The 14,980-nt window shown below is 43.1% G+C and overlaps 1 protein-coding gene across 3 annotated transcripts in view; it reads right to left on the bottom strand.

The window, feature by feature from the left end:
- Positions 1-277: 277 nt before the first annotated feature.
- Positions 278-14,980, bottom strand: part of LOC106566949 (agrin) — a 400,773-nt gene continuing 386,070 nt past the window's right edge. For all 3 annotated transcript variants that reach the window (XM_082960174.1, XM_082960173.1, XM_082960175.1), the window contains 3 exons: positions 7,732-7,956; positions 6,836-6,939; positions 278-2,667 (listed from right to left, as the gene is read on the bottom strand). In XM_082960174.1, the coding sequence (XP_082816300.1) occupies positions 2,489-2,667; positions 6,836-6,939; positions 7,732-7,956 (508 nt within the window). In that variant the 3' untranslated portion in view covers positions 278-2,488. The remainder of the gene's footprint in view (positions 2,668-6,835; positions 6,940-7,731; positions 7,957-14,980) is intronic.

Here is a 14,980-nt window from a genome sequence, read left to right as displayed (position 1 = left end):
TGTAAAGGCCGCAGTTCATTCTGCACAGACAACTCCTAATTTATATTTATATAATTCAACCATCCAAGAGTAACTACATAAGGTTTGTTAGGAATCATTAACACTTTAATAAGCATGAGTAAAATATGTTGTTATTGACATACTGTGTACAGTAAGCGTCGATCAATGTTTAGGTAGTGCTTATAATGCCGTTATGCATTGCTTATGAAGGCGTTAAGTAATCCTTATGTTGTTTCGACGGAAGATGAATTCCACGGAGACAGGTGACAAAGTCAGGTCTGTTTGACATTTTATTTCATGGTGGTAGGAACAAAAGACAAAGGTAATAAAGTTATTAATGATCAGTTCATGCCACTCTTACTCGGTGCGCTGCCCTTCAGGAGCGTCTCAATCAAACAGTAGTTTAGAGGCCAGTCGATGGGGATGATGAGGCTAGTATGCTGGCTAAAATAAGAGCACAGAACAGTATGGACGACGACTTTGTCAACCGGTGAGCCGTTGACCTGTTTTAAGGCAATTCATAGACAGTTTCAACTACCCCAACATTAGATTGTGCCCGTCTTACTCTTGAGCCAGTGTCACTTCTGAGTGTCAATAACACAGGACATATTCCACAACTACTGGAATAGGTCCAATTCAACAGTAATACAACATGGAAATGCAGTGGTGTAGACCATACATACGCACACACGGTTACTGGTCTTAGCTTTGGAAACTAGTCCTTGATTTGACTCAAAAGCCATCTTCAATGCTCTTCCCCTCCCCTTTCCTTCCCCATTGACATAAGAACATCATTATTGTGTGTAGTGAACAGACAAGTCAGACTTCTTGGTTCCAGTGTATAGTACTAAAAACATAACCTCCACAGTTTTACACAATGCTTAATTTACACGTACAAAATGGCCACCTTTGTTTCAGGAGGGGAAAATATGAAGTGAACAAACTCAACCAATATTTTTTTTTTATGCCTTATAATATTGCCACGTATCTTATATATCAAAACAGAGTGGGTTTATGTCAGTCATTGCAGTTTTTGGATGTTACAGAATTCATCTTAATACAAACCCATGTTTATTTGCAATTATGTTTGCAATTTTCTTTCTTGAAATTCTGCTGCCCAATATCCCAACTTATCACATTATCCCCTTTCCAACAGCAAGAGATGGACCACTTTATTTTAATGCAAGAGTATGAACCAGTTTTCATTTCAATTTGAGAAACATTGTTTACTCTGAAGTTTGAAAGCTTGAAGAATTTCATTGATGACTGACCATTCCATGACTGAGCATTGAAGGGTCCCATTGCCCACCTGGTATGATATCTCTCCTCTTCCTCTAGGTTTGTCCTCTATTTAGCCTTATCTTACAGCTCCTCCATCAGGCCAGTTGTGGTAAAAACAACAACTTGTTCTGTTACACCATTTTCAAAAAAGGACCCAGACAAATTAAATAGTTCCACAAGCTCAGTGAAATCAGGTGAGAGTAAAATAATCCACTTGACCGCTGACACGGGAAAAAAAATGAAAAGATTCGGCGAAACAAAAACAAAAACAAAACCAACACCGCAGAAACTGCATGCAACTAGTGGTCATTGTTAGCTTTACTGATTGTAAAATACAATGCACAATACATGAGAAGAGAACCAATCTTACATATTCACAGTCTCAGGTATTTATATACTCTATATTTATTACATTTATTTATGTAAATTATTATTACATTTCTTGATTGATGGATGTTTTGAAATTATGGTATGTTAGTTGTTCTGGAATGCAGGGCACTTTGTCTTTGTTAAAAAATGAGTTATTGATTCAGAGCCAACTGTATGAGGAGTTTGAAGAGTTTGATTAGGCGGTTTCCGAAACTCATTCTTAACTAATATGGAATACACTTGTGTCCTATCTAAGCAGAGGGTTCTATGATACCAGAGTTGTGTTCATGAGGCACCAATAAGACAGGCTTGTTCTCGTTGCAAAATGTTGTAAAACGTTTTGTAACAGTGTGCTCTAATGAACATGACACAGGAAACTGCAGAATGTCTCTACTGCATTTGCCTCACATGGGAATGTTTGTATGTAGAGTTAGGGTTATGTCTATAGGCTGTGTTGAGTGGTAGTGATTGATATGACACCAAGACAAGGCAATAATAGAGAGGACCAATGTGGTTCACCAGTGTTCAAGTAATGAGCGATACGAAGGTTTTGTTCGCGATTGTTTGAAAATAACAAATACAATTAATACAACTTTCGCTTGTCTTGCGACGCCACACAAATGTACGCATATACGCAAGGTATTTACACTGGCCTTTCAGGAGGGGGATAATGAACAAACGGGAGGCGTAGATAAACAAAAACAAATACAGTATATAAAAACAAAAAAAAACAAATTAAAACAATGTATTATTTTTTTCCAATATAAAAAGCGATGACAATTATACAAAAATAGAACTTAATTACAGCATTAGACATGTAGTTTATGAAGGGGGTGGTTTAGCCAGGCAATTTTTTGGCCTCAGCGGTGGAACAGTGTAATATTTTGGGGCTATTGAGGGCGTCCTCCAACAGGTGAAGCTCCATGCCGTCCACCACCACGTCCTTTACACAGCCAACGAAGCCCGTGCTGTAGGCCTTAGGCAGCCTGCGGGCCACCATCAACTCCTCCAAGCCACCTGGAGACAGAGAGCGAGAGAGAGGGAGGGAAAGTGAGAGGGGGAGGGAAAGAGGGCAATTTAGAACACAGTGTCTGAGGTGCATGGACAGACAGACAACAAATGCATGCACCCTCACACTCCCACAGATTGAGGTCACATCCTTCCATTCCACAAAGCAGCCTGTGTGTTGCCACAAAGGATAACTAACTGCTGTAAAGTACTGTGTGATGTTGACACTGGCAGTAGATGATGAAAAAGAGACATGTAGCTCTGGTGAACAGAAACGTACTGCATATCGAACAGGTGGTCCTTTCTGGAGGCCTGCTCTAGCAGTACAGTCACTAGAAATCACCTCTCTCATTCACTCCAAGTGGAGCCCGTCTTCTGATAATTCACCTGGATTTGTCTTTCTCTCTTGTTTTCTGTCTCTCATTCTCTATCAAACACTTTCACACACTCTTTGTCTATATCTCTTTCCCTCTCAAAGACACTATTTTCCACTTATTCCCTCTCTCTTCCCTCTCCTGCTTTTGTCCCCGTTTAATCTGCTGCGCCGAGTTGGCCTTTCCGTCAAGCTCTTCCCCCTTCTCTCTGTCCCCTCTAATCGGATTGCGTTCCTCTGAATCGGGGATCGACAGGGCTAATTTTATGTGAGTAAAAGATTAATTAATGATGAGCGGTGAAAGAGGAGGATTTAAAAGCGAGGAGCTGCTTGATGTGAGGCCTGCTGAAAGGATAATGTATTCTAGCTGTGGGGCGTGCTCGGCACCTGTTTGGAACCGCAGCAGTGTGTGTGTGGTGTGTCAGTGTGTGTGTGTGTGCGTGCGTGTGTGTGAGAAAGAGAGGGATTATGTGTGTGTGTCATGTGTCCCTCTACCTGCTGGCTCTCCTAACTCAAAACACCCACACACACCTTCCCAACACCTTACACGACCAAATGCATTTCAAGGCAAAATAATTCTACCAGCGCCATTTCCCCAGAATATTCTATCTATCAGCGTGTGCTACATCAAAAGCCATTTCGCTGAGCGAAGTTCAGGGCAAATGGAACTCAAAAAGATAACAGGCAGACTTCTTTGGTCGTTTCAAATTCCAGAGAAAATAAAACTTTTGAGTTTAGTCAGATTGCTTTTCATTTCTCAAAACAATACCGGAAGAGAGTTGGACACTCTTTCCAGACAGTCATCTTACATTTCTGACCAATTCTTTTCATGCCAGCGAGTTCTCTTACATCCATTGCAATGCATAGTGAGCGCATTTCTCATTTCTGGCACACTTCTACCATTGTTACAGATGGAAATGTACTATGTGCGTCAGATTTCAGGTTAACCCTATGTGTTGCTCAACAGTACCTCGGTCACTAGTCCATGTCCTTTACACTATCAGAGGGATTTTAGACCTAGTATTATCAGCGTTTACTCACTTGCTGTTTCTAAAAACAACATTTTAGTGTCTGACGGATTGATATATGGAGGACTCATGACTGCATGGCCAGGCACGACTCCAACACCATCATCAAGTTTTCCGATAACACAACAGTGGTAGGCCTGATCACCGACAACGATGAGACAGCCTATAGGGAGGAAGTCAGAGACGTGGCCGTGTGGTGCCGGGACAACAACCTCTCTCTAAATGTGATCAAGACAAAGGAGATGATTGTGGACTACAGGAAAAGGAGGACCGAGCACGCCCCCATTCTCATCGACGGGGCTCTAGTGGAGCAGGTTGAGAGCTTCAAGTTCCTTGGTGTCCACATCACCAACAAACTAACAGGGTCCAAGCACACCAAGACAGTTGTGAAGAGGGCACGACAAAGCCTATTCTCTCTCAGGAGAATATTTGGCATGGTTCCTCAGATCCTCAAAAGGTTCTACAGCTGTACCATCGAGAGCATGCTGACTGGTTGCATCACTGCCTGATATGGCAACTGCTCGGCCTTCTACCGCAAGGCACTACAAAGGGTAGTGCGTACTGCCCAGTAAATCACTGGGGCCAAGGTTCCTTCCATCCAGGACCTCTATACCAGGCGGTGTCAGAGGAAGGCCATAAAAATGTTCAAAGACTCCAGCCCGCTAGTCATAGACTGTTCTCTCTGCTACTGCACGGCAAGCGGTACCGGAGCGTCAAGTCTAAGTCCAAAAGTCTTCTTAACAGCTTCTACCCCAAAGCCATAAGACTCCTGAACAGCTAATCAAAGGGCTTCCCAGACTATTTGCATTGCCCCCTCTCTTTTATGCTGCTGCTACTCTGTTTATTATCTATGCATAGTCACTTTAACTCTACCTACATGTACATATTACCTCAATTACCTTGACTAACCGGTTCACCCGCACATTGACTCTGTACAGGTACTCCCTGTATATAGCCTCGCTATTGTTTTTTTACTGCTGCTGTTTAATTATTTGTTACTTTTATTTTTTTATTTACAGTTGAAGTCGGAAGTTTACATACGCCTTAGCCAAATACATTTCAACTCAGTTTTTCACAATTCCTGACATTTAATCCTAGTAAAAATTCCCTGTCTTTGGTCAGTTAGGATCACCACTTTATTTTAAGAATGTGAAATGTCAGAAAAATAGTTGAGAGAATGATTTATTTCAGCTTTTATTTCTTTCATCACATTCCCAGTGGGTCAGAAGTTTACATACACTCAATTAGTATTTGGCATTCCTCCTGACAGAGCTGGTGTAAGTGAATCAAGTTAGTAGGCCTTGCTCGCACAAGCTTTTTCAGTTCTGCTACTTTGTTGTCCTTAAGCCATTTTGCCACAACTTTGGAAGTATGCTTGGGTCATTGTCTATTTGGAAAACCCATTTGCAACCAAGCTTAACTTCCTGACTGATGTCTTGAGATGTTGCTTCAATATATCCACATCATTTCCCTCCTTCATGATGCCATCTATTTTATGAAGTGCATCAGTCCCTCCTGCAGCAAAGCACCCCCACAACATGATGCTGCCACTCCCGTGCTTTATGGTTAGGATGGTGTTCTTCGGCTTGCAAGCCTCCCCCTTTTTCCTCCAAACATAACAATGGTCATTATGGCCAAACAGTTCTATTTTTGTTTCATCAGACTAGAGGACATTTCTCCAAAAAGTACGATCTTTGTCCCCATGTGAAGTTGCAAACCGTAGTCTGGCTTTTTTATGGCGGTTTTGGAGCAGTGGCTTCTTCCTTGCTGAGCTGCCTTTCAGGTTATGTTCATATAGGACACATTTTACTGTGGATATAGATACTTTTGTACCTGTTTCCTCCAGCATCTTCACAAGGTCCTTTGCTGTTGTTCTGGGATTGATTTGCATTTTTCGCACCAAAGTACGTTAATCTCTAGGAGACAGAATGCATCTCTTTCCTGAGCGGTATGAAGGCTGCGTGGTCCATGGTGTTTATACTTGCGTACTATTGTTTGTACAGATGAACGTGGTACCGTCAGGCGTTTGGAAATTGCTCCCAAGGATGAACCAGACTTGTGGGGGTCTACAATTGTTTTTCTGATGTCTTTGGCTGATTTCTTTTGATTTTCCCATGATGTCAAGCAAAGAGGCACTGAGTTTGAAGGTCAGCCTTGAAATACATCCACAGGTACACCTCCAATTGAATCAAATGATGTCAATTAGCCTATCAGAAGCATCTAAAGCATGACATCATTTTCTGGAATTTTCCAAGCTGTTTAAAGGGACAGTCAACTTAGTGTATGTAAACTTCTGACCCACTGGAATTGTGATACAGTGAATTATAAGTGAAATAATCTGTCTGTAAACAATTTTTGGAAAAATGACTTGTGTCATGCACAAAGTAGATGTCCTAACCAACTTGCCAAAACTATAGTTTGTTTACAAGAAATTTGTGGAGTGGTTGAAAAACAAGTTTTAATGACACCAACCTAAGTTTATGTAAACTTCCGACTTCAAATGTATCTATTTTTTACTTTACACTTCGTTTCCTTAAAACTGCATTGTTGGTTAAGGGCTTGTAAGTAAGCATTTCACTGTAAGGTCTACACCTGTTGTATTCGGCGCATGTGACAAATAAACATTTATTTGATATGTCTGTCTGTCTATTGTGTGTCTGCATGTGTGCATTCCCATCTGTGTGTGTGTATGTTTGTACATCTGTGTCTGCCTCTGTGTGTCGGTTTCACTGTGTGTTAACCCTAAGACCTGTTGCGGTCTTATTAGTCCACCTACCCAACCAGAGAACTCCGTCTGTGTCCAGCTGAGTGGCTGCCAGAGGCGATGATCCCGTGACCGCTGCCTCGTTGCCCACCTGGAGAGATCCATCCCTAAGTGCTCTGAGAGAGGGGGGTGGGGAGGGAGAGAGGCAGAAAGGGGAAAGGTAGAGGGAGTGGTGGGAGATAGGGAGAGAAAGAGGGTGTTGTTTACAGCCTGTCTGGTTATTGTCCTCAATTCCACTTCAACTGGCTTGTAGTAAAAATCGAGAGAAATCAAGTCTGATGACTATGTGCTTAGCAGTTGATTGAGCGAACGGGGAGAGAGTGGGTGCATCCGAAATGGCACCCTATTCCCTATATTTTGCACTACGTTTGACCAGAGTCTGTATGAGCCATCGTAAAAAGTAGTCCATTGTATAGGGAATAGGGTGCCATTTCAGACGCAGACAGTCACCCAACAGTTTGTTGGAGGCATCTCTGTCATTCCCACTGAGCTGAAATGAGACCAACCTCCATGGATTTAAAGGTATCAACTATGTCGCAGGATGATGCGGGTTTGGAGTATGAGATATGTCAGAAGGGGTTGAGATAGCATTCATAATCCCACATTTAAATGCTGTGGCATGAAAGCTAACCCAAAGCTAGCTTGTCGGTTTGCTTACAAGCTGAGTGAAATTGAAGGCAAATATGAAAACCACACACTCTGTATGCTGAACACTACGATGAACATTTCATGACTTCCACTGTTTGGTCATTTTCTATCACAAAATGATCACTAATATAAATATTCACTTAGGGATAAATCCTAACTTCCACCTAAGTCAAAGTTAGTCAAGTTGTATCACAAATACAAGCTATCCTACACTGTAGGTGGACTGCTCCTGTTCAATGTCACTTTAGCCATCGCCTTACCTGCTGGCCTTGATGCAGATCCAACTGTTAGTGTTGACGCGCACCGTCGAGCGAAGCACCACAGGCTTGGAGCCCAGGTCATAGGTCATCTGCACACGGCCATCCACAATGGCCAGGGCGATATAGTCAGAGCGCTCCACGCCCTTTCCGCTCCACAGCACCAGGCCCTGTGTGGCCTCCGTCTTGATGCTCAGCTCAAATTTGTTCACCAGCAGGGCCTTCTCACTGCAGGGCAGGAAGGAGGAGCGTTAGAATGACTTATGTTATTGAAGAGCAGAGTAAGTGAGGTGATTGTGAACTAGTCCACGTTTGCATACTGGCTGTGTTGCTTGTACGTATGAACCCCAGAAACGTGATTCAAGGTTGATAGTGACGGGCTGCATTCTAAATGGTTACCAGTGATGGCCAGTGATGGCTCCCAATACACTTCACTGGCTTCCTAATTCCTTGTCTAGCTTCCTTCATGACAACTGATCTGAAAGCACTTGAGAGGGTCATGTGAGAAACCTCTCAGGTCCTTTCAGCCAGCGCTGCTTATGAGGCAGAGAAGATGACAGTGTAAGGAATATTACGTAAAGACAGCGATGATGTTTCCACTTCGTCCTGTGTATCCCTCTCTCGCTCTCTCTCTCTCTCCTTGGCTAACTGTGCAGTAGCTCACCTCTGTTCTTCCTGTTAGGTGGTGGTGGTTGAGGTGGGGGACTGAGGCAGGATGCTTGGAGGTTCGGAGCAAGCTGTCTAATGTGCTGTTTGATCTCAGTCTCTGAACTGCCAGTGCTACGGGGGAGTCAGGGAGCTGGGGAGAGGGGTGGAGGGGAGAGGGGTGGAGACTGGGACATCCTGGGCCTTCCTATGGGGAGCGCTGCATGTCACTGCCACAGCTGTCTCTACTCTGTGAGAGTGGGGCTGCTGCTCAGAGCCTAACTGGAGCTGGTGTGGTGGTTTGCACACGCTCACACACATACGCGCACACACACACACACTTTCATGCATGCCCCCCTTACTTACAAAGGTATACATACACACAAGCACACATCCATGTACACACACATGCACACGCACAAGCACACGCGCACACACACACAGCTCCATTTGGTACAGACCTCCAACAAAAAGACTCCTGAAGGGATGCTACTTTTAAACAGCTCCTTTATTCTCCATTGTTCCCTTCAAGAGATGGATATCAAGAGAATCGTACCTTTGTTTTGGTGTATGTGCTTGTGTGTGTGTGGTGTGTGTGTGTCACTACTCGGTATCGCTGTAATGTACTGTGAAGTCGACAAGGTTCAACTACTTTCATAGTTTTGAAAAGGATCGTAAATAAAAAAAAATGACAAACAGGCAAAGCACACAGAACAGAGAGCACACAACACAGAACACAACACAAATCACACAAGACAGACATGACATGTACACGACATGAGTCAGCTCAGCAAACAGACAGTCTTATGGGAGCACAGGGGGTTATCCACAAAGGGCAGGAGGAGAGGAGAAAAGGAAGAAAAGAGAAAATGACACTTGACTACGTATAAATCGGTCCATTTTAAATAAAGTTTGATTTGATCCTCTCATCGGGCCGGCCAAAAATGGTGCTACTGCTAATGAGCTAACGGTGGTGAAGAGACTGAACGGATTGTTTAAACGGAATAATTATTTTAAGGCTTTTCATTTAGTTTCTGTTCAGGTATGGCCAACCTAACTTGACGCATGTTTAGTATTCGACCCAGCAGAGAGGAAGGAGTGCAACGTTTCTACATTTGGATTTGAGATTTCCAAAGCTTAACTAATCTTTCTAAAAAACACCAATTCACTGAAGCAGAAATGCACAAAACAGGATGACTAATGAATTTAGAGTCATAGAAATCCTTTAGACACAAACGGTCAGTAGCAAAACACATACAATATTTGGACTCCTTTCCCCTTGCCTTAACCTCACAGTACCCAGGGCCCCAAATAAATCATATGATGTGTCTAAAATTGCACCCCATTCACTAGAAAGTACACTACTTATGAACAGAGACCTATGTGGGCCCCAATATATAGTAAATAGTTGCCATTTTAGACAAAGCCATAGTGCTACGCACCATACTTCTGTGTGCAACAGCCTGGGTATGAGGTTCAATAAATTCTGAACAGGATGGATTTTCAGAAATAATAAGGTCAAGGTCCTCCGACTAAGGATATATTATACTGTATTTATACTATACTGACTAGTCTTAATTATGTCTTGGACTCCTGGCTGCATAATACATTTCCACGAAGGGACAAAGTTTGAATTTCATTTCATTCATAATTTTTTGTGAAACAAGGCAGTATACATTATTTAAAATGCAACCAAGTTGTCTTACTTTGGGGTTTACTTACTGGATTTTATTAATAATTAATTGATGAATATTATGGAGTAGCGTCTTCCATGCTTCTTTTATTCCTTATAGAATAAGTCTGAAAAAGGGCTGTGCACCCCATTGCCTTTAGGTGGGAGTAGTAAACTGAACATTGCTAAAGTTGTAAGGAAAACATTGCATAGAGATTGCAAGGCTGGATGGCTCTTTTGGCTGCTAGGGCTGGATATGATTGGGTGCTGTCTTAATAGACCCGGGTGCAATTGCAACAGCTTATGGGGATCCAGATAAACAAATAAAAAAAGTGGAGCCCTATAATACTGTCTCTATACGTGGCCCAGTATATAGAGAAGTCTGGCCATCCAATAATTTCTCTATAGGGCCCAGTGTACAGAGCAGTGTGGCCCTATTATACTTCTCTAAATGGGGCCGAGAGTATTGAAGTGTGGCTCTCCAATACTGTTTCTATGGGGCACTTTCTGACCCTTGAGTAGTGAGAAGTTAGAGACTGCGACCTGAGGGTGGTTGTGTCGGGGTGGGGTGCAGAAGGATGGGAAGGCAGCATGCTAGCGATTGGTTGGACAGCGCTGGCTACAGGCTCCAGGACACTCACCTCTGTTCCGACGGGTTCTCCAGTGACTCAGGACTTTAAGGGAGCAGGGGAGAGAATGGAAGGGCATGCAATAAGCGGAAGAAGGGAGGTGGAAGGAGGACCCACGAGGAACTTTACAGGTTGATGTATTATACAGCATCGTCCAGCATAGACAAGAGCCTCAGTGATCAAGGAGATGTGTTGAACAGAGTAAGTTGTTGCCCGAGAGATGGGAAAACATGTCTAGCTACCTTCCATGGTCCATACTAGCATACTAGCCAATGCATTACTACATTCTAGGTAGTATGAACATAGGAAATAGAACACATTGGAGCCGTGATCACAGAATCATGGCTCTCTCTGGATATACTGTTCCCGTCCATACAGCCAGCTGGGTTCTCAGTACATCGTGCAGACAGGTATAAAGAACTCTCCGGGAAGAAGAAAGGCGGAGGTGTATGTTTCATGATTAACTACTCATGGTGTGATTGTGGGAATGTACAGGAACTCAAGTCCTTTTGTTCACCTGACCAAAAATACCTCACAATCAAATGCCGACCGCATTACCTCCTTACAGAATTTTCTTCGGTTATCGTCACAGCCGTGTATATTCCCCCTCTAGCCGATACATGACAGCTCTCAAAGAACTACACTGGACCTTGTGCAAACTGGAAACTGCATATCCTGGGGGACATTTATTATAGCTGGGAACTTTAATAAAGCAAATCTGAGTAAAACACTACCAAAGTTCTATCAACACATTGCCTGCAGTACTCGCGATTCAAAAACTCTCAACCATTGTTACTCTCCCTTCCAGGATGGCTACACGGCTCTCCCCTCACCTCCCTTCGGCAAATCAGATCACAACTCCATTTTGCTCCTCCCTCCCTATAAGCAGAAACTCAAACAGGAAATACCTGTGCTAAGGTTTATTCAATGCTGGTCTGACCAAGACTGTTTTGATCACACGGACTGGGACATGTTCCAGGTTGCTTCTAGAATAACATTGACGTGTACACTGACACGGTGACTGAGTTAATCAAGAAGTGTATAGGGGATGTTGTTCCCACTGTGACCACTGCATTTAACCACAGCAAAGTGACTGGGAATATGATTGAGTACAAACAGTCCAGTTATGCCCTCCGTAAGGCAATCAAACAGGCAAAACATCAGCACAGAGACGAAGTCGAGTTGCAATTCAATGGCTCAAACATGAGATGTATGTGGCAGGGACTCCATACAATCACGGATTATAAAGAGAAAACCAGCCACATCAAGGACAGCATGTTAACCCTTGAAAGGCTGCCGGCCCAGACGGCATCCCGAGCAGCATCCTCACAGCATGCGCCGACCTGCTAGCTGGAGTGTTTACGGACATATTCAATCTCTTCCTATCTCAGTCTACTATCCCCACTTGCTTCAAGATGTCCACCATTGCTCCTGTACCCAAAAACGCGAACGTAACTGAACTAAATGACTATCGCCCCATAGCACTCACTTCTGTCATCATAAAGTGCTTTGAGAGACTAGTCAAGGATCATATCATCTTCACCGACAGCCTAGACCCACTACAATTTACATACTGCCCCAATAGATTCACGGATGATGCTATCGCACTACACACTGCCCTATCCCATCTTACCTAATGTATGTAAGAATACTGATCATTGACTACAGCTCAGCCTTCAACACCATAGTATCCTCCAAGCTCATCATTAAGCTCGGGGTCCTGGGTCTGAACCCCGCCCTGTGCAACTGGATCCTGGACTTCCTGACAGGCCGCCCCCCCCCAGGTGGTGAAGGTAGGCAACAACACCTCCACTACGCTGAACCTCAACACAGGGGCCCCACAAAGGTGCGTCCTCAGCCCCGTTTTGTACTCCCTGTTTACCCATCACTGCGTGGCCACGCATGCCTCCAACTCAGCAATCAAGTTTGCAGGCGACACAAAAGTGGTAGGCCTGATTACCAACAACGACAAGACGGCCTACAGGGAGGAGCTGACCCTGGTGGAGTGGTGCCAGGAAAAGTGGAATTCTGGAGATGTGATATTTTAGTTTTTATATAGTCCGGACTCCGACATTGCTCGTCCAAATATTTCTGTGTTTCTTAATTCCATTCTTTAACTTTTAGATTTCTGTGTACTGTTGTGTATTGTTAGATACTACTGAACTGTTGGAGCTAGGAACACAAGCATTTCGCTACACCCACAATAACATCTGCTAAACGTGTATGCGACCAATACAATTTGATCAGAGACACTGTAGCCCCACTGTAATCCCGGTCCAGGAGCAGCAATGCAACACAATGAGGTCCTCAGAGGATGACCACAACCACACCAGCACTGGGACTGGGACTCTTAAGGGGAGGGCTGGGCAACAATGTAATGATTTTATGATTAATTTGCTAAACCATTTTTCTTTTGGGGATAATAACATTTTCCACTACTATTACTGAGTCTGATGACAGTGCTGTGTGTGTGTGTGTGTGTGTGTGTGTGTGTGTGTGTGTGTGTGTGTGTGTGTGTGTGTGTGTGTGTGTGTGTGTGTGTGTGTGTGTGTAGTGGCCATTATCAACTTCCTTGAGTGAAGGAAGCACCAAATGAGAAAAATGGGGAAAATCGACAAAATGCGGTCAAATATTGTATTACCAGAGACAGGGCCCTATATGATTTGATTGGTTGCTCCAATAATGGGGCGTGAGGAAATTGACCCAAGCTTTCAGAAGAGGAATGAAGACAGATCTAGGCTACAGTAAATAGTAACAGCATCATTAGCCCAGGGTGATACAGCGCTGGTCTGTGTGTTGTAATAACTTTGCTATAACGTTCCTCTGAGGAATTAATTAATTGATCAATTACTTAGTTCATTTATGAATCTCTGTTAAAAACCAGATCATGTTGAATCGATGACACTCGCTCGGAGAGATTGGGCTGGCTAGCTCTGGTTTGGACCATAATCGCGCCGTTCGCTCTTACAGGAAGTGACAACTATTAAAGCTCCTCTGGCCAGTCCGGCTCGAAGGACCATGATTATCACTCTAACGCAGGGTTGCCCAAACTCCAAGGGGTGCACGTTTAGTCTTTTACATAGCACTACAAAGCTGATTCAAATAATCAACTAATCATAAAGCTTTGATCATTTTAATTTGGGAAATGCTGTCCTAACGGATATTGATACCCGCTGCCACATAGTTAGGGCTGGTCTCAAAGACGCCTCAATTTGAGGTCTTTCTTGAAAATTATTTTTAAATCAGGAGACAACTCCTTAACAAGTCAGCCTTCCTTTTTCTCCGCATCCAACTCGATAAATATTCATAATTACAGTTAGAGATTGAACTAAGTGTGAATGACAGGGGCTTAAATGTGGATATCAAATTCTCTGGTGAATATGCTTGGCATAATTCAACCTAAAACCAACTTCCCCGCTTAGTTTTTTTATCAAATCAAATCCTTTAAGAGGTTATTTACCAAGATAATGCCAGCAAAGAGGAAACTAACAACAAAGTAAGATCTAAGTGTTGCCCTGGAGGAGGCAGTAAAATAACTGATGCAGCAAAACTGAGGAAGGGGGAATTTCTTGGTCCACTACCTTGCAGTTAACCCTTTACACTAGTGGGAATTGGCCTATATGGACATGGCTAAATTGACATGTTTCTTACAAAAGAAATATGAAAAGCATATGCATGGTACAGTTGGGAGATTATGGGAAAATTATTAGACCAAAGTTGACACAACAATTCCCCTGACGCAAGACTGAATCCAAACATTACACAGTTGATTTTATGTGCTTTTTACATTTACTGTTCTTTTCATCACATTTGTTGACAACGAAATCAGAAAATACTCTGGATACATTCAGTAACACGATAAGAATATTCATGGGAAATGTTGGGAAGGTGCAACATAAGACAAAAACAAATGACAAGGGTTTGACTGAGAGAGCTAACTGGTGTCTTCAAGTGGCCACACACTTCTCTAAGGTGTCCGCAGTTCCTAAGTGATTTCAAAGCACTTTTATGACTCAAAGAAGAGTCTTCAACTATTAGGTGATTTTTTTGAGCTCTCCTAGCTGTGCCGTTGAGGAATTAGAGCAAGCACACTTGTTTGGAACACAACCCTGCATCCCCGCCATCACACGATTACTGTTGTTGTTCACGCAATCCAAACACAGCCCATTATACAGTGCATTCGGAAAGTATTCAGACCCCTTGCCTTATTCAACATTTTGTTACAGTTGAAGTTGGAAGTTTACATACACTTAGGTTGGAGTCATTAAAACTCGCTTTTCAACCACTCCACAAATTTCTTGTTAAC

Source organism: Salmo salar, chromosome 13, assembly GCF_965601325.2.
Source record: "Salmo salar chromosome 13, fSalSal1, whole genome shotgun sequence".
NCBI lineage: Eukaryota > Metazoa > Chordata > Actinopteri > Salmoniformes > Salmonidae > Salmo > Salmo salar.
The sequence above is the reverse complement of the archived record's forward strand: the minus strand, read 5'-3'. Positions and strand labels throughout refer to the sequence as shown.